This window comes from Vicugna pacos, chromosome 9 (genome assembly GCF_048564905.1).
Source record: "Vicugna pacos chromosome 9, VicPac4, whole genome shotgun sequence".
NCBI classification, from domain to species: Eukaryota; Metazoa; Chordata; class Mammalia; order Artiodactyla; family Camelidae; genus Vicugna; species Vicugna pacos.
The window spans coordinates 62,236,269-62,257,508 of NC_132995.1; the positions used below are offsets into that span (position 1 = coordinate 62,236,269).

The following is a 21,240-nucleotide window of genomic DNA, read 5'->3' on the forward strand; positions in this document are numbered from 1 at the left end:
CAATCTTACCAGAAGTTAAAATACTAGATTTTTTTAAACAAAATCTATTTCTAGTCCTATTGATCCTATCTGCTACATATTGTTATGTATCTAATTCCTGTTTATATTTTGTTATTTATTTTGTTTTACTTTCAGGTTATTTTGCCATTCTGTTTTGACTTCCGGAGGTGAATGCTCAGTCTTTTTAATCTTCTAATACATGAATTTAGGAAATAAATCCCAGTGTAGCACTCATTTTAACTCCATCTCATACATTTCATCTGTTCTGAAAAATTCTCAGCCATTATTCCTTAACAATATTTTAAAAATGTTAAGTTTAAATATTTCCTAATTGTCATTGTTTACTTCTTCATGCATGGAAGTTTAGGCATGTACTTCTTAATTTCCAAATATATAGACATCTTCTTGTTATTTTTTGTTATTGATTTCTTGCAAAATTGCATTATGGTTTTTAATCCCTTGATACTTTTTACTTGATTTATGACCCTAATATAGAGTCAAATTTGATAAATGTTTATTTATGTGGTAGACTACATAATTGAGCCCTAAAGATGTTGATATCTAGAGCCCAAAACCTATAAATATGTTACCTTACACAGTGAAGGGGACTTAATAGATGTGCTAAGAATGAATCTTGAGGTGGGGAAGTTATGCAGGATTATCCCCATAGGTCCAGTGTAATCACAAGAGGAGGGTGGGTTAGATTTGACTATAGAGGGAGTAAGGCCATGTGGCAATAGAAGCAGAGTTTGGAGTGATGCAGCCAGAAGCAAAGGAATGCCACAACCTCTAGAAGTTAAAAGAGGAACATATTCTCCCCTAGAGCCTTCAGAAGGAACCAGACCTACTGGCATCTTGACTGTAATCCCTTAAGACCCATTTTGGACATTGGATATCCTGAACTATAGGAGAATAAATTTCTGTTGTTTTGAGCCACTAAATTTGTGGCAATTTGTTACATAGAAATAGGAAAATAATATTATGTATGTTTGAAAATCTATATTGTTCAGATTGGAGGGATAGCATTCTGTAAGAGTCTGTTAGGTTGATTTTATGAATCATGCTTCCTAAATCTTTACTGATTTTTCCTATGTTTGTTTTTGTCTGTCACTGAAAGAAGTTTGCTAGAAATATTTCACTATAATTATTTATTTGTTTATTTCTCCCCATGGTTCTGTCAATTTTTGTCTTTAAGACTATATAATTAGGTACATACAAAATTTTAAACTTATATTTATTTTTTTAGGAAATTGAAGTGATTCTTCACCTATAATAATGCTGTTTTACTTAAAGTATCTTTTGACCAATTTAAAGACAGATTTTGTTGTTATTGTTAGTTTAATTTTGTTTTTACCAAGTTTAATGATGTTTTAAAAATTGCACCTTTAATCATTTTTCATTTAGTTTTTCTATTGAAATAGTTGGGCTTATCTTCGCAATTTTATTTGGGGCTTTCTGTTAGTCCTACTCATAGAAAGTTCTTTTCTTGATATTTTTAGATTGAGAAGTATTCTCTTTTAATCATTTCACTTTTTATCTCTACTAGTTTGGAATATTTACCAATATTTCTGTTCTTTCATTGGCAACTCACCAATGACAACATGCAAACTTAACTTACCAAAGTCTTTATTTAATGAAACTCCCTTTATTGAGAATGGTTAAGTTCTACTCTTTTAGCAGTTTTCAATTACACAATATAGTGTTATCAACTATAGATACCATGTTATACATTAGATCATCAGACCTTATTGATCGTATAACTATAAGTTGGTACTCATTTACCAAACTCTCCCTAACTCCTCAACCTCCCAGCCCTTGGCAATGACTTTACTACACTCTGTTTCAATGAGTTTGACATTTTTTAAGAAGTTTCCACAGGGAGGAGGGTATAGCTCAAGTAGTAGCTTAGCATGCATGAGGTCATGGGTCCAATCCCCAGTACCTCCTCTAAAAAAAATTAAACCTAATTACCTCCCCCACCCCTGTCAAAATAAAATAAATAATAAATAATAAATTTTTTAAAAAGTTTCCACATATAAGTGATATCACACAGTACTTTTCTTTTTCTGTCTGTCTTATTACACTTAACACAATACTCTCCATCACGCAAGAGAGAGAAATAAAAGGGCCCAAATTGGAAAAGAAGAGGTAAAAGTGTCACTATATGCTGATGGCATGATACTATATATAGAAAACCCTAAAAGGTCCACACAAAAACTACTAGAGCTGATCGAAGAATTCAGCAAGGTAGCAGGTTACAAGATCAACGTTCAAAAATCAATGGCATTTCTTTACACTAACGATGAATCAACAGAAAAAGAAAGTAAAGAAATAATCCCCTTTAAAATAGCACCCATAATAATAAAATATCTAGGAATAAATCTAACCAAGGAGGTGAAATAATTATACACAGAAAACTTTAAACCATTGATGAAGGAAACTAAAGAAGACTTTAAAAAATGGAAGGATATCCCATGCTCCTGGATCGGAATAATCAATATTGTTAAAATGGTCACACTGCCCAAGGCAATCTACAGATTTAATGCAACCCCTATCAAATTACCCAGGATATAGTTCACAGAACTAGAATAAATCATAATAAAGTTTATATGGAGCCACTAAACACCTAGAATTGCCAAAGCATTACTGAAGAAAAAGAAAGGATGGAGGAATAACTCTCCCAGACTTCAGACAATACTATAGAGCTACAGTCATCAAGACAGCATGATATTGGTACAAAAACAGACATATAGACCAATGGAACAGAATAGAGAGCCCAGAAATGAACCCACAAACTTTTGGTCAACTAATCTTCGACAAAGTAGGCAAGAATATACAATAGAATAAAGACAGTCTCTTCAGCAAATGGTGTTGGGAAAATTGGACAGCAGCATGTAAATCAGTGAAACTAGAACACTCTCTTACACCATACACAGAAATAAACTCAAAATGGACCAAACACTTAAACATAAGACAAGATACAATAAACCTCCTTGAAGAAAATATAGGGAAAACATTATCTGACATACATCTCAAAAATGTTCTCCTAGGGCAGTCTACCCAAGCATAGAAATAGAAGCAAGAATAAACAAATGGGACCTAATTAAACTTACAAGCTTCTGCACAGCAAAGGAAAGCATAAGTAAAACAAAATAACAACCTAAGGAATGGGAGAAAATTTTTGCAGATGAAACTAACAAAGGCTTGATCTCCAGAATATATAAGCAGCTCATACGACTTAATAAGAAAAAAACAAACAACCCAATCCAAAAATGGGCAAAAGACCTAAACAAGCAATTCTCCAAGGAATAAATACAAATGATCAATAGGCACATGAAAAAAATGCTCAAAATCACTAATTATCAGAGAAATGCAAATCAAGACTACAATGAGGTATCACCTCACATCAGTCAGAATGACCATCATTCAAAAGCCCACAAATGACAAATGCTGGAGAGGCTGTGGAGAAAAGGGAACCCTCCTACACTGCTGGTGAGATTGCAGTTTGGTGCAGCCACTGTGGAAAACAGTATGGAGATTCCTCAAAAGACTAGGAATAGACTTACCATATGACCCAGGAATCCCGCTCCTGTGCATATATCCAGAAGGAACCCTACTCCAAAATGACACCTGCACCCCAATGTTCATAGCAGCACTATTTACAATAGCCAAGACATGGAAACAGCCTAAATGTCTATCAACAGATGACTGGATAAAGAATAAGTGGTATATTTATACAATGGAATACTATTCAGCCATAAAAACTGACAACATAATGCCATTTCCAGCAACATGGATGTTCCTGGAAAATGTCATACAAAGTGAAGTAAGCCAGAAAGAGAAAGAAAAATATCATATGAGATCACTCATATGTGGAATCTAAAAAAAAAACATAAATACAAAACAGAAACAGACTCATAGACAATAGAATACAAACTTGTGGTTGCCAAGGTGGCAGAGGATGGGAAGGGAAAGACTGGGATTTCAAAATGTAGAATAGATAAACAAGATTATACTGTATAGCACAGGGAAATATATACAAGATCTTATGGTAGCTCACAGTGAAAAAAAAAGTGACAATGAATATATGTATGTTCATGCATAATTGAAAAATTGTGATGAACACTGGAATTTGACACAACATTGTAAAATGACTATAACTCAAGAAAAAAATGTTTAAAAAAATTGCCAAGACCAATGTCAAGGAGCTTATAGTCTCCATTTTCATCTAAGAGTTCTATGGTTTCAGATCTTATGTTCAAGCCTTTAATACATTTTGAGTTGATTTTTGTGTATGGGGTAAGACAGGGGTCAGGTTCCTTTCTTTTGCATATAGCTGATCACATACAGTTTTCTCAACACCATTTATTGAAGAGACTGTTGTTTCTCCATTGTATATTTGTGGCTCCTTTGTCCTAAATTAATTGACCATATATACATACATTTATTTCTGGACTCTATTCTGGTCCAGTGATCTATATGTATGTTTTTATGCCAATACCTTTTTTTTATTATTATACTTCATAAAATAATCTGAAATCAGGAAATATGGTGCCTCCAGCTTTGTTCTTCCTCAAGATTGCTTTGGCTATTTGTGGTCTTCTGTGGTTCCATATAAATTTTAGGATTGTATTTATTATTTCTGAGAAAAATATCATTGGAATTTGTAGGGACTACATTGAATCCATAGATTGCTTTAGGAAGTATGAACTTTAAACAATATTAATTCTTCCAGTTCATAAATCAGAACATCTTTCCAGTCTTTGGATTTTCTTCAGTTTCTTTTAGTTTTCAGTGAATAGAACTTGCAACTTCTAGGCTAAATTTATTCCTAAGTATTTTATTCCCTTTGATGGTATGGTAAATGAGATTCTCTTCTTAATTTCTCTTTCTGATAGTTCATTGTTGGTGTATAGAAACATTATTTTTGTATACCAGTTTTGTATCCTCCAACTTTACTGAATTCATTTATTAGTTCTAACAGTGTTTTTGGTGGGGTTTTCAGTTTTCTATGCATAATATTATGTTAAATGCAATAGAAATAATTTTACATCTTTCTTTCTTTTTTGGATGCCTTTTATTTCTTTTTCTTGCCTAATTGCTCTGGCTGTGAATTTTAGTACTACATTGAATAAAATTGAAAATAGTGAATATCTTTGTCTTGTTCCTTGTCTTAGAGAAAAAGAACTCAATATTTCACTATTGAGCATGATGTTAGCTGTGGGCTTATAATATTTAGATTTTATTATGTGAGATACATTCCCCTTATAGTCAATTTGCCAAGAATTTTTATCATGAAATGATGAATTTTGTCCTTTTTTCTGCATCTATGAAGATGATCATATAATTTTTATTTTTCAGTTTGTTAATGTACCACACTGATTTACTTGTGGATGTTAAATCATTTTTATATCTCTGGAATAAATCCCACTTGGTCATGGTGTGTTATCTTTTTCAAATTGTTAATATTTTATTGAAGATTTTTGCATCTATATTTGTCAGGGATTTTGGACTGTAACTGTCTTTTCTTGTAGTGTTCTTGCTTGGCTTAGGTATCAGGGTATTGTTGGCCTTACAAAAAAGATTTAGAAATGTTCCTTCCTCTTTAATTTCTTGAAAGAGTTCTAGAAGGATTAGTATTAGTTCTTCTTCAGATGTTTGGTAGAGTTTTTCAGTGAACACTTCTGGTTCTGAACTTTTCTTTTTTGGGAGGTTTTTGATTACTGACTCAACCTTTTTACTAGTAATTGGATTGTTCAGATTTTTTATTTCTTCAATATTCAATCTTGGAAGAATTTATGTTTCTGGGAATTTATCCATTTCTTCTAGATTTTCAATTAGTTGGCATATGCTTGTTCATAGTAGTCTCTGTATTTCTGTGGTATTAGTTGTAATGACTCCTTTTTCATTTTTAATTTTATTTATTTGAATTCTTTCTCTTTTTTTCTTGGTAACTATAACTAAAAGTTTGTCTTTTTCTTTAAAAAAAAGCTCTTGGTTTCATTGACTTTTAAATTTTTTTTTAATCTTTATTTCATTTATTTTTATTTTCATCTTTATTACTTTCTTCCTTCTACTATCTTGGGGCTTAGTTTCTTCTTCTTATTCTAGTTTCTTGAGGTTTACAGTTAGTTTATATCTTTTTTCCTTAATGTAAGCATTTATTGCTGTAAATTTTCCTCTTAGAATTGCTTTTGCTTCATCCCATGAATTTTAGTATGTTGTGTTTCCATTTTCATTTGTCTCAAGGTATTTTTTAATTTTTCCTTCCATTTCTTCTTTGACCCTTTGGTTGTTCAGGAGCATGTTGTTTATTCTCCATGTAGTTGTGAATTTTCTAGTTTTCTCCTTGTATTTGATTTCTAGTTTCATACAGTTGTGGCAGGAAAAGATGCTGGATATTATATCAGTATTCTTAAATATATTAGGACTTTTGTGACCTAATTTATGATCTGTCTTGGAGAATGTTTCATGTGAGCTTGAGAAAAATGTGTATTCTACTACTGTTGGATGGAATGTTCTGTAAATATTTGTTATGTTCATCTGATCTAATATGTAAAATCCAATGTTTCCTTATTAATTTTCTGTCAGGATGATCTATACATTATTGAATGTGCATTATTTAAGTTCTCTACTATTATTTTATTGCTGTCTGTTTCTCCCTTTAGATCTGTTAATATTTTCTTTATATATTTAGGTGCTTCTACATTTTGGTTCAGAACTATTTACTAATAGTATATGCCCTTTGATGAATTGACCTCCTTTTCATTATATAATAACCTTCTTTGTCTCTTGTTACAGTCATTGGCTTAAATCCTGTTTTGTCTGATATAAGTATAGCTACCCTTGATTTCTTTCAATTTTCATTTGCATGGACAATCTTTTGTCTATCCCTTCACTTTTAGTCACATGTGCCCTTAAATCTGAGATATATCTCCAGTACATAGCATATAGGTGGGTTTTGGGGTTTTTTTTTTTTCAATCTAGTTTTTCTGTGTGTTTTAAGTGGAAAATTTAGTCCTTTTACATTTAAAGTAATTATTGATAGGTGTGGACTTACCATTGCCACTTTTTGTAGTGGTATTCTTTAATTTCTTTCCTTTATCTTCTTTGTATCTACTACAATTTTTCACCTTGTTGTTAGCTTGATTTTTATTTAAAATATATTATATTTATAACTATCTCTTTTAAGTTGATAATAACTTAAAATCTTTGGATGCATACAAACCTAACATTTTTACACTCCGTCTCCCCACATATTGTTTTGATGTCACAATTTACATCTTTTTACATTGTTTATCCACTCACAAACTGCTGTTGTTCAAGCTATTTTTAATACTTTAGTTTTATACTTTTATATATTTTTCTGTTATTAGAGTCCTTTTGTTTCAGCCTGAAGACTTTCTTTAACATTTCTTATTAGGTTAGTCTAGTGGTAATTAACTCCATAAGCTTTTGTTTGTCTGGAAAACACTTTACATTTCCTTCAGTTTTAAAGGCCTACTGTGCCAGGTAGTGTAATATTGGTTGGCATTTTTTTGTTCAGCACTTTGAATTCATCTTCTGGCCTGAAAAATTTCTCCTGAAATATCTGCTGAAAGTTTTACATAACAAGTTGTTTTTTCTTGCTGCTTTTAAGACTCCTTGTGTTTTTGACAATTTAGTTATATGTCTTGGTATGGGTCTTTGGGTTTATCTTATTTGGGCTTCTATCTGGCCTTCCTGAACCTGGATGTCTGTATCTTTCCCCAGGTTAGGGACATTTTCAGGCATTCTTTTCTTTTTTTGCCATTATTTCTTTGTTTTAAATATTTTTAAAAATTTTATTTACGTGTAGTTGATTTACAATGTTTTATAGTTTCTGTTCTACAGCATAGTGATTCATATATATATATATATGTATATATTCTTTTTCATATTTCTTTTCATTATAGGTTACTATAAGCCTTTTAATGTAGTTCCCTGTGCTATAGAATAGGACCTTATTGTTTATCTGTTCTGTACATAGTAGTTTGTATCTGCCAGTCTCAAACTCCCAATTTATACCTTCTTCCCCTCTTTCTCCCTGGTAACCATAAGTTTATTTTCTATGTCTGTGTGTCTCTTTGTTTTATAAATAAGTTCATTTGTGTCATTTTAAGATTCAACATATAAGTGATATTATATGATATTTGTCTTTCTCTGTCTGACTTCACTCAGTATGATCATCTCTGAGTCTCTCAGTATTGCTGCAAATGGCATTATTTCATTCCTTTTTATGGCTGAATAATATTATACACACACACACACACACACACATATAATATATGATATATATCCCATTTTCTTCATCCATTCATCTACTGATGGACATTTAGGTTATTTCCATATCTTGGCTATTGTAAATAGTGTTGCAATGAACATTGGGGGGTGCATGTATTTTTTTGAATTAGAGTTCCCTCCAGATATATGCCCAGGAGTGGGATCGCTGGATCATATGGTAACTCTATTTTTAGTTTTTAAAGGAACTTACATACTGTTTTCCACAGTGGCTGCAGCAATTTACATTCCCACCAATACTGTAGGAGGGTTCCATTTTCTCCACACCCTGTCCAACATTTATTATTTGTAAACTTTGACGATGTCCATTCTGATTGATGTAAGGTGATACTTCATTGTGGTTTTGATTTGCATTTCTCAAATAATTAGTGATGTTGTGCATCCTTTCATGTGCCTTCTGTCTATATATCTTCTTATTTGTGAATTGTACCTTTCATTGCTTCTGGAATATTCTTAGACATTATAACTTTAAGTATGGTGTCTACCATGCTTTGTATCTTCTCTCTCTGTAACTCTAGTCATACTTATGTTAGATTATCTAACTCAATCCTCATCATTTTTTGACTTCACTTTCATATTTTTCACTCTTTCTATGTGCTACTATATTCGTTTACTAGAACTGTTGGAACAAATTATCATGAATTTGGTGACTTCAAACTACTTAAACTTATTCTCTCATGGTTTTGAAAGCTAGAAGTCCAAAAAATCAAGGTCTCTTCAGGGTTTGTTCCTTCTGGATGCTCTGAGGAAGATTCTGTTCCATATCACTCTCCTATCTTCTGGTGTTTGTTGACAGTTCTTGGTGTTCTTTGGCTTATAGACACATCACTCACATCCTTGCCTATGACTTCACATGGTCTTCCCCATGGGTCTTCTCTTCTGTATCTGTGTTTCAAATCTTCCACTCTTTTCTAAGGACACCAGACATTGGATTTAGGGTCCACCCTAATTCTAGGATGATCTCATCTCAAGATCACTAACTTAATCACATCCACAAAAACCCTGTTTCTAAATAAGGTCATATTCATAGGCACCAAGGGTTAGGATTTGGATATCTTTCTTAGGTGTGGGGGACATGATTCAACACACTGCAGCTACATTCTGATTAATTTACTTATATAAATCTTCCTATTTATTAATCTATCTTTAGTTATATCAAATCTACTATTAAATATATTCATTTATGGTTTTAAATTTTCAATTATTAAATTTTTATTCTTCAAAATACTTTGTCTTTTTTAAATTTCTTCTCTGCACATGTTTTAAAACTGTTCTTAATTTTTGTAAATATATAGAAACATGGCTATTTATATTTTGTGTCAAGTAACCACAGTATCTAAAGTTTTGTGGACCCCTTCCTATTTTGCTGTTTCTCTTGGTTCAGAGTGCCTTCCTTGTTTTCTCATGTGTTTGGTGAATTTTGATTGTGAGTAGTTCAATTTCATTGAAAATTTGCTTTTTGAGTTTCATGGAGACTTGGTATTAATGTGAGTTCCTTCAGAAAGTGTGTGTATTGCTTCTGCCAGAGCCCAAGATAACTTACTTGGAACTACTTTAAATTTTCAGTTTGAGATTTTGAGAATGATTCAGACTATAAATTTGTACTTTAAGTCAACATGGTAGCTGGGTTATAAATTCAATTTCTTAAAGATATTGCCTTCCTCTGCCAAATTGCCAAGTTTCAGACAAATTTTCATGTAATCTTTGCTGAGAGTGGGTGGTATTTCTAGTTCCCTCTTACATTAAGATAAAGCCCTTTGGAGTCTTTGATTTAAAAGAAGAAAAATCTCTGCTTAGGCTCTCCACCTTAAGCATATTTTGAAATTTGCCTCCTGTACTTCAGGTGCCACAAGACCATGAAAGCTGATACTCAAGTTCACCTAGTTTGGCAAATTTGAGGACTCAAATTCCTCTTACCTCTCTGGTTCACACCATCACTATGTCTCTGGCTTGAGAATTTCTTACTTTGCAGCTCAACAGTTCTCATAATAAAACATTTTAAAGGTTTTATCTGGCATTTTAGTTATTTAAAAAGGGGAGTTTAGCCTAGTAACATTGTCTGTTGTCTTATCAGAAACAGAAATCTTATTTTTCTTTTTGAATCAATATGGATAATTTCTGTTATTTTAGAAAATTACCTATAGCATCTACATTAAAAAATGATTAGTCTAATTTTTTAATCATATTCTCTCATGGACTTCCGAATCTTAACTGTATCTGTGGTTATGGCCCAATTTTTATTTATAATTAATTTTAATTTATGGTTAGTTTATTTATAGGTGATCTTTTCTCTCTTTTTTTCTAACTTGATCAGGCCAATGATTAATAAAGACAAATAGGTGATTAAAAGAAAATGTGATAATATCTATGAAACTTCTGTGAGTGGGTTACAGAGGTAAACACAAGAGACATTTTGTGAAGAATTAAATGAGAAGATGCATGTAAAGCTCTTAGCACATTGTCTCATACTTGGAAAACCCTCAATAGCTGTTAAACTTTGTAGTATTAGGAAACCTTACTTAGAGAAAGGAGAGAGTAAGAATTGCCCAGACAAAGGGGAACAGTGGAAGAGTGGGAAAAAATTGATTAGTATTGATAAAGCCTAGAGTAACTAAATAAACTTTAATATAACTAAAGCATAGAGTAGAAGAGTGATAATTGCAGGAGATGAGACTAAAGAGCTAAGAGTAGAGCATATCATGTAGGGTTTGGTAGACATAATAAGGAATCTGGACTTTATCCTAAGAGAACATAATTATTGAAGGGTTTCAAGCAGGAAAGTATCCTGATTATATTTATCCTTTAGAAATATTATTTTGGCTACTGTATGGAGAATAGCTTAGATAGGGCTAATAGTGGGTACTAGGAGAACAGATAGTGGATAACTGAAGGAATACAGTAAGAAATGAAATGAGGAAATGGAAGAATTTGATATTTTGTAGATGAATCCTTAGAACTTCATGACTGACTGGATGTTGAGAGTGAAGGACAGGCTAGGGTTAGGACAAAACTCAGATTTATGGCTAGGGAAATCAGAGGATTGTCTTATTCATTGATATGGGGAGCAAAGAAGAAGAGCAGGCTTGGAAGATACAATGGTAAGTTTTATTTTGTACATGTTGAGTGTGAGATACTTTTGATACTTACAATACTCATGAGAATGTCTCCTTTGCTTCTTTGCCTCAGGAAAGTGTAAAAGATATAGGTTTCTCTATAAATAGCTATGAATTTGATCAATTTTCCTTAAAGGGAGGTTGGAGAGCCTACACAAAACTTTGAGAGTAGAAACCAATTCTTCCATTCCTTTCTTTGACTTCTCTATGTTTGACTTTGTGTTAAATATGGTCTGATCTTTGGCTTTAAAGAATATGTTTATCATATAGACAATTCAATTTAGCTTCTCCTGACCCAGCAAACATGGTATAGTTGGATACCTCTAAGATAGCCCCCAGTGATCTCCACTCCATAGTATCCACACCCTTGTGAAATCTCCTCCCCTTGAATGTGGGCTCAATTTTCAACTTACTTCTAAGGAATAGAGTGTGGCACAACTGATGTGATGGCTCCCCTGAGTTAGAATATTAAAGGACTATGGCTTTTATGTTTGGGTTCTGTATTTCATGCTGTCTCTTAAATGTCTTGCTATGGGGGAAGCCAGCTGCCATCTCATAAGTCAGCGCTGTGGAAACATGCAATGTGGCAAAGAACTGATGCCTACTAAGAGCCATAAGAGAGCTTGAGATTGTATTCTCTGCTAGTTGAGACTTGAGATGACTGCAGCTGACTTTTTGTTTGTCAAGTGAGAGATCATGAACCAGAATCACCCAGCTAAGCTGCTCCCAGATTCATGACTCACAAAAACTGTAAGATAATAAATGTTTGTTGTTTACAGCTACAAATTTTGGAGTAATTTGTTATGCAGCAATAGATAAATAACATCCCTAACTTGCTGGTAAGGCAATCAGGCTGTCATGAAGATTGTATTTGAGATATAAGAATGAGCATGTAATGATTGAGAGATCAAAGCTATTTTATTTATTGAAGTATTAAAATAGTACCTGAACAGAATCTTATCTGACAGAGAAATAACACCAGAACTCTACTGAGTGTGATTATCACCTAAGCCACCAGAGATACTGATCCTGCTGAGTTTCTTCACAGTTATGTAAATCAAAGGCTGAGAGACTGGCTGAAATCAGGATGTAAATCATTGGATAGTTTCTTTTGGAAAGCCTTACAATGAATCAAAAGGAATTTTTAATAAGAAATTGAAATGAAACCTCACCTTTGGAGAAAGAGTACTCTGTCATTCCTGTAGCCAAGGCACCCAGTCAAAGAAAACAAAGGATTATGACAACGATCCTGTGAATTGAGTCCTGGGGCTCCCTTAACCTTGTTTCTTACTTGACTCTGGAGAGTGGACTGGACATGATTTAGAGGCTAAAGACTGGTTCAACAATGGGAAGATGCAAAAATTCAAGTTGCAGACCCATCCTTTGATCTTGAGCCATTAGTACCACAGATCCTCTTGGCCTTTCATGTCTGACAAATTCTCAGGTATTGGTGACATGACTGTTGCTATGAGTGGGTAAAGGACTGTCTTGCTGTCTGAAATGGGAAGTGCCTGGCCAACACCCTCTTCTCTGGTTGTATGAGACAGGGACCCAAACAGGGAAGAGATGGGAGGGGGACAAAGACACCAGTTCAGAAGGTGATCATTTAGGGCTTCATGCTACAAGTGATTTTGGATTTCCAAAGATGAAACAAGTCTCTCCAGTACAAGGCAGCTGCAGGTCACAGTCCTAGGACCTGGCTGGTTTTGTCAATCTGGCAGTTCAGAGTCAGCGCAAAGGACATCCCCAACACCTGAGAAAAGAGTTGGGAAAATGTGAGGTCTTTACATGTGGAACTATCTCACCCATGAACCCTGGGATCAGCCCCAGAGAAAAAGAAAGTGTCCGTCACACTGAGACTACTCTTGCTATCATTTTCAATTCCTTCTCAGGGTTTTGTCCTTTAACTTTAGAATGGCAATGGGGAGACAAGTGAGGGTGATGATGGCAAGGCAGTAGGGTATGAAGCGTTGGGACATCTTTTGTGTCCTTAAGAAATCATAGAAGTCCTGCTGCTAGTATAATCAAGTTCTGCACAAGTCAACACTTTGTGCAATGAGTCACCTCTACTCATGTCTTAGGCCTCCATGGTTTCCAAGAAGAGAAAAATTGTTTCTCTCTCAGCTTCTTGATTAAGTCTTAGCTAATCTGTGATATGCTCAAGACATTTGGTATAAAAATGGTAGAAATCTCACATAATAAAAAAGAACACAAAAGTACCCCCAGCTACCCCTGATTTGTCAAACTAAGCAGAGAAACAATGTGGAAGTTGATCACAATTTCCATCAGCAACTTCTGCTTAGCATATAAGGCCAATTTTTTCCAGTGGAATATTTTATTCACCACACGCTTTTCCAGACCAGCTGAGTGAGGGACCACAGTAAGGTTCTGCCTGGTGACATTTAACTTGATTATGAGACACTCTTATCTCTTAGGGATAAGTTGACCAGATAGATCCTACAGCATTATTTTTGTATGTGTTAAATTGGTAATAATGTCATTTGCTACTTGACTGGGGGAGCTCATATTTATTGAGCACATACCATGTATCTGGTACTGTTCTAAAGATTATATGACTTAACTCATTTAATCCTTAAAGTAGTCCTGTGATTAAGCTCTTACCTGGATCACACATACACAGATAGTGATGATTCCAATATACAGGAAATTGGAGTGAAACCACAGTTTTGCTTTTACATAGCAACCCTGGAAAAAATTACAAGTACAAATGATACTACTATATTATTCAACTTTATATTAGTAGGTTTATTTGGAAAGAGAGTTTCTATTTTGCCTTATGCCAAGAGACTTAGGCCCAGTATTACATTTTCATTTTCTTTAAATGGATGAAAAAACAGGAATAAAGTAAAGAATATTAAACTACAGACTTTTCTTGTATCATTATCATTATAGTTATAATTGCACCTAAATTAGAAGTCTTAGGTGTTTACTCACTGAGTTAAAATGGCTTCCAAGAGGCAGGTCAGCAACATATGTTCTGGTGGTCTTTGAACATTCACTGCTGACTTGGGGTTGACAAAGGGGACTATAGGCTATGCAATCCTAGGACTGGTTGATTTCAGCTTCTATTTCAAAAGCCATTAAACCTACCACAGCCCTACCAAGCTCCAGGCAGGTGGCTGATTGGTGGGTGTCCCAGTCTTTCTTCACAGTCTTCAAGACTGGGGAAAATTGCAGAAATGTCCAAACCATCCCAAGTGGGTAACATGGGATAACAGGACCTTAGGGACTTGTTCTAGTTAGAAGATGATATTGGATTCTTCTGTGGGTCTCATCTGAAGGTTCAAATTAAGTCAACAGTTCCATCAACACTCTCTCTCCCAACTCCTTACACCTTTGCTTATGATTCATTCTGCTAAGGAGTTGGATGCTGCCATCTCCAAGGAAGGAGAGCAGGGGAACAGGTAGAAGGAGATTTTCTGCCTCAACCTTACAAATTTTATTTTCAACCATAGGAAGATCTCACTTCTCATTCTTGCTCAAGACAAATCTAGACATAGTCTTCTGCCACTATCACATAAACGTTTCTTTGCTAATGTAATAATTTAGAGTAAATAGATAGATTCTTAATGGCATTTCTAGTCTAAATGAGCTTGTTCCTTTTTTTATTCTTTTTTTCTGATTTGTCTAGTTACCTGGGTTATTTTTCTGGTCTCCATTTTGTTAAAGGTTTCCTCTTTCTGGCTGGGAGGAGTAGGTCCTGTATGACTAGAGTTTCTAAGGTAATTAAAAGTTTAACCAAAGGGGTCAATAGCAGAAAAGTCTCCCCCAGCCCCACACATAAATTACCTTAACTTGCAGATCTGAGGGGCAAGATGCTGGTGGGCTGCCTATCCAGTCACTCGTGCCATTTACACCACAACACTTCAGCTAAAAGTCAAACCCCAAAAAAGTTATGGTTAGGAAGCTAACAGAAATAAAACGACAGGTGTTGGGAAAAAGATGGACCCTTCAGCTCTGACTCTGTAGCAGAAAATCCAGAATTGGCATGACTACAGTGTTCCTTAGAACTAAGCACTTTCAAATCTGTTATACCATTTCACTCACATAAAACTTCTCCAAGTAAAGAGGTAATACTTAATTTATTCACATTTTACAGATTAAAAAAACTCAGGCATACCGGGGACTTTATAATGGAAGGATCAGACTGACCATACCTAGACCCCTAGGCTGTTAGCATACTGATGCCATCTTAGGCCCTTTATAGTTTTTCCTGTCCTACAGCTAACCCTACCCAGGATTGTACTGTGCAGTAAATCATTTCTCTATCATCAAGGGCTTTGTAATTAATAGATATTGTGGTTTCTATGCTCTGTTGGTCCACAAATAATAATGAAAATCTTTGTTGACATATGCTCAGCTCCCACAAGACTAGTTACCCATTCATGAATCTTGACTTAGGAATGGCTGTTCTGTTTCCAAGCACTTACCTTCAAACCCTCAGTTAACTATAAAATTGTCCCAGTAACCCCTTGGCGGTGCAGAGTGCAGCTGCAAATGCTTCCAGATTATTGTCCACCTGATTCCAATCTCACCCTGTGAATAAGTCACCCTATAACAAACTGATCCAGTGATTATATGGAGCTGTCTGCCTCATTTTTTGGCCTCAAGATGTCTTTTGAGTTCAATAGGCACTTTTCATTCCCTCCATCCTCAGACAATTGGGAGGCCAGGCAGGAGACAGAAAATGATGCAGAAATGGATACGGGGGCCAAGCAAGGAAAATCTCATTATCAGTGGGGGAAATCACACACTGGCCAGCCATTTCCATGTGGCGTGATCTGGTTACGTTTATGGAAAACTTCAGGCTGGTGCAAGAGTACCCTGAAAACGTGAAGGGCTCACTAGATCTATTAAGCGGTTGGAAAATGAAAATGGAAAAAAAGTGAGCAAGCTATTGCAGCTGTTGCATGGCCTTTGTTATGCAGTTTAAGGATGAGCACAGACAAGGAATTACAGTTCAGCTGGGAACTAGAGAAGACTAAAGAGGCACTAACACTAGACAGGGATGTCTGGATGGCATGTTCTGCCACTTCAGACATTGTTTCAAAGAAAATACAACAGGAAGAATATAGTGAAGTGATGGGATGTAAGATGGCTAAATGTAGGGCCATAGGCTGCCCTGTTCAAAGGTGAGGACTATTATTTCACAGGAGAACTGGGACTCGAAGAGGTGGAATCCTTGGGCTAATGACTTGTCAGAAGACAAGGACATAACTATGGGGGAGGAAGAGGACCTATGGGCCTGGCTTCTGATCCAAACTAAATCACAGGCCACTAGAGAACGAAGAGATAATAGAGAGGAAATCCTTAAGAGCCAAAAAGCAACCATGCAGGAATTTTCCTCCCTGAATTAGTAGAATTAACCAGCAGATTTAAACAAAAGAGTGAGGACTGCATTGCAGCCTAGGTGCTCCATTTATGGGATACTAGGGGAGATGGCATTATGTTAAATGGGTAAAATGGCTTTTGTTACAGCACAGCCTGCCTTCTGGCAATGTTTGTATGTGACTGAGATGGGAGAAAATTGAGGGCACCCAGCCAACTTGATTGAATGGATTCATGTAGGTATAGATATGATTTGGCCAAATGAGGGAGAAGAGCTGTCACCCCCTAAGATGGGCATCTATGGAAAAGTTACAAGAAATAGTGAGGGAAGTAGGAATGAAGTGTGCTATCTATGCTCTTAATTTCCAGAGACCTAAAGAGAAGTTATTTACAACAGGCATGAAGGATTGTATCTTGCAGTCCACTCCAAGAGTTTGGTAGGGAAACTTAGATTCAGTTTTGGCTCCAGTGGTTAATCCACTCATTCATATGGCGGTGGCCATGATAGCTGATCTAAATGACACTGAAAGGATCCAACATAGGGAAATAGATAATTAGATTTAGATAAAACCAAAGAGAAAAAACAAAACATGAGGAAACTAAAGAAAGGGGCCTGAATAGAATTTCTTGCAAGCAATTGTGGCAAGACCTGGTATTAGCCAGGACCCCTAAGGAGAATACAGATAAACAACCTAAGTCGGTCCTTTTAAACTTATGGAAAGTATTAACCTAAAGAAAAACAGTTTAAACTGAAAAATTGTACTCTATGCTGGAATTTGACAAAACATTGTAAAATGACTATAACTCAATAAAAAATTTTAAAAAATATATAAATAAAATAAAGAAAAACAGTTTACTCCTCTGGCAACAAGAGAAAAAGAAGAATGGCACAACCCAGTGCTCTACCACTGAGAGAAGATGAAGAACAGGGGTGGATACCCCCAACTCCTAGGGAGTAGGAGTGGGGTCAATGTTGCTCCTTGGAGGGGATGAGTGGAGGCCCCATGATGAACAGACTATTGTTCCTGCATCAATAAAAAGATTGTTCTGGCTTTAGTGGATACTGGTGCCAAGTACACCCTGATTTGTGGGAATCTATCCAAGTTCCAAGGGGGAAAATGAGCCTTTGATGGAAATGGAGGCCAAATGTTGTAGTGAAACAAATGAACTTGTATTTACAAATTGGAAGATTGCCTCCCTGATCCCTTTTGTTTATTTTTACCCATACCTGAGTATACTTCGGGTATGGATGTCCTACAAGACCTAGACTTCAAAAGGCAAGTTCTGCTTTTGGATCAGAGAGCTCAAGCCTGTAATCAAGGGTTATGCTAAATAAGGCCCCATGAAGTTTCCTATCCCCTGGAGATTGATAACAACAAAACAATATCACTTACCTGGGGGACAGGAATAAATAACAGCTATCATGAAGGAATTAGAGAAAGTGGTGGTATATGACTAGCACAAAGCCTGTTCAGTAGCCCCATGTGGCTAGTGGAAAAACCAAACCCCACCTGGTGCATGACAGCAGACTACAGAGAATTAAACAAGGTAGTACACCTTATCTATGCAGCAGTTTCATAGAAATCTTGAGTATGCTCTCTTCCTCTCTCAAAACATAGCATTGTGTCTTTCTTAGACTTTCTAACAACTTTTTCAGCAAACTCTTAGATAAGGGGTCCCAGGACCAGTACACCTTCACATGGTAAGGAAGACAATGGACTTTTACTGTCTTACCCCAAGGTTATCTGCATAGTCCTGCTATATGTCATGGGATGGTGGCCCTGGGCTTGGAGAAATGGGCTCTCCCTCCCTCTTTAGTTCTCTGTCATTACATTGATCATATTTTGTTAGCCTATAATGGCTTGTTTTCTCTTTCCTAAGCCTCTGCATCTCTTCAGGAACATTTAAACATGGGGTTGGGAGTTAAACCCTGAGAAGGTGCAAGGACAGGTATAATCAGTAAAGTTTTTCAGCTGATTTCTTGGCAGAAACTTTGCAGGCCAGAAGGGAGTGGCATGACATATTCAAAATGCTGAAAAGGAAAAACCTGCAACATAAGATACTCTACTTTAGGATGGAAGGAGAGTTTTAAAATTTCTTACATTAGCCAAAACTAAAAGAGTTCACTGATACAAAACCTACCCTAAAATAAATTTTAAAAGATTTTCTCTGAGTAACAAAGTAAGGAAGCTACAGAAAAGGGAAAATCTAACTAGGAAAGGCAAATATATAGTAAAGACTAAGGATCAACCACTTAAATATAAGCCAGTATAAAGATTAAAAGACAAAAATATAAAAGTAAGTATAACTATAATAAACAGTTAAGGGATAAACATGAAGATATAAAATAGGACAGCAACAAATACAAAATTTCAGGTAAGGGAGTGAAAAAAAGTAGATCTTTTAGAATGTGTTTGAACTTAAATGACTACCAGTTTAAAACAAGTAGAAATACCTATAGGTCAACATATATAAACCCAATGGTAACCACAAATTAAAAACCAAGAATAGACACACAAAAATCAAAAAGAAAGGAACACAAGATGCTACTAAAGAAAATCATCAAACCACAAGAGAAGAAAGAAAAAGAAGAAGAAATGAACAGAGAAGAACTACAAAAACAACTGAAAAACAAGTAATAGGATGGCAATAAGCACATATCTATCAATAATTACTATAAATGTCAATGAACTAAATGTTCCAATCAAAAGTCATAGGATGGACGATTGGATTAAAAAAAAGACTCTTCTATGTGATGCCTATAAGAGATTCACTTGAGAGCTGAAGTCACACACAGACTGAAAGTAGGAGATGGAAAAAGATATTTCATTCAAATGGAAATGATAAGAAAACAGAGGTAGCAATACTTCATATCAGACAAATGGATGCAAAAACAAAAGGTGTAGCAGAAGATAAAGAAGGGCATTATACAATGACAGGGATAAATTCAAGAGGACATTACACTTGTTAAATGTATGCACTAATACAGGAGCATCTAAAAGTATAAAGCAAATACTAACTATCATAAAGGAAGAAATTGACAATAATACAATATTAGGAGACTTTAACACCCCACTTACATCAATGGAGAGATCATCCAGACAGAAAATCAAAAACGTGATACTGGTCTTAAACGACACAATAGACCAGTAGAACCCAGTAACTATCTATAGGATATTGCATTCAAAACCATCAGAATACACATTCTTTTCAACTATATTGGAGCTTTCACCAAGATAGATCACACACTAGGCCACAAAACAAATCTTAACACATTTGAGAGGATAAAAAATTATATCAAGCATTTTTTTGTACCACCATGGTATGAAACAAGAGATCAATGACAGAAAGAAAAATGGGAAAAGAATACTAAAAAAAATGCTACTAAAAAAAATGAGTCAATGAAGAAATCAGGAGGGGATTAGAAAATATCTTGAAACAAATGAAAATGGAAACACACTGCTCCAAAATCTATGGGATGCAGCAAAAACAGTGAAAAAATGAAAGTTTATAATAATTCAGGCCTTCCTAGAGAACAAGAAAAATCACAAACAATCTTACCTACCACCTAAAGGCCTTAGAAAGAGAAGGGCAAAGCCCAAAGTCAGCAGAAGGAAAGAAATAACAAAATCAGTGAAGAAATAAATGAAATAGAGATTTTTTAAAATAGAAAAAAATCAATGAAACCATAGCTTTCTTTCTTTTTTTTTGAAAAGTAACTAAAATAGATAAACCTTTAGCTAGGCACACCAAGAAGAAAAGAGAGAGGACCCAAATAAACAGAATAAGGAATGAAAGAGGAGAAATAACCAATACCAGAGATAGAAAAAATAATGGGAGTACTACAAATAGTTATATACCAACAAATCATGCAACCTAGAAGAAATGGACAAATTTCTAGAAACAAAGAATCTGTCATGATTGAATCAAGAAGAAACAGACAATTTTAACAGACTGATCACTAGAAGTGAAATTGAATTTATAATTTAAAAAAAGAGGCTCCCAGAAAACAGAAGTCCAGGACCATATTTTCACAAAGGGAATTTTACCAAACATATAAAGAAGAACTAATACTACCCTTCTTAAGATATTCCAAGAAATTGAATAGAATGGAACAATATCAAATTCATTGTATAAGGCCACAATTATCCTGATATTAAAACCAGAAAAAGATACTATAAAAAATACAGGACAATATTTTTGATGAATATAGATGCAAAAACACACAACAAAATATTAGCAGAATAAATCCAACAATATATAAAAAGGATCATACACCATGACCAAGTTGGATTTATTCCAGGGACACAAGGATGATTCAATATTTGAAATCATTCAGTGTGATACACCACATTAAGAAAGAGAAGGATAAAACTCACGTGATTATCTCAATAGATGTAGAAAAAGCATTTAACAAAATTCAATATCCATTCATGATAAAATTTCTCATCAAAGTGAG

At 34.8% G+C, this 21,240-nt stretch overlaps 1 protein-coding gene across 2 annotated transcripts in view; it reads right to left on the bottom strand.

Moving 5' to 3' along the window:
* Positions 1–12,331: 12,331 nt before the first annotated feature.
* Positions 12,332–21,240, bottom strand: part of CD53 (CD53 molecule) — a 40,930-nt gene continuing 32,021 nt past the window's right edge. For both annotated transcript variants that reach the window (XM_006197441.4, XM_072968846.1), the window contains exons 6-8: positions 15,243–15,323; positions 14,055–14,138; positions 12,332–13,185 (exon numbers count right to left, since the gene is read on the bottom strand). In XM_006197441.4, the coding sequence (XP_006197503.1) occupies positions 13,114–13,185; positions 14,055–14,138; positions 15,243–15,323 (237 nt within the window). In that variant the 3' untranslated portion in view covers positions 12,332–13,113. The remainder of the gene's footprint in view (positions 13,186–14,054; positions 14,139–15,242; positions 15,324–21,240) is intronic.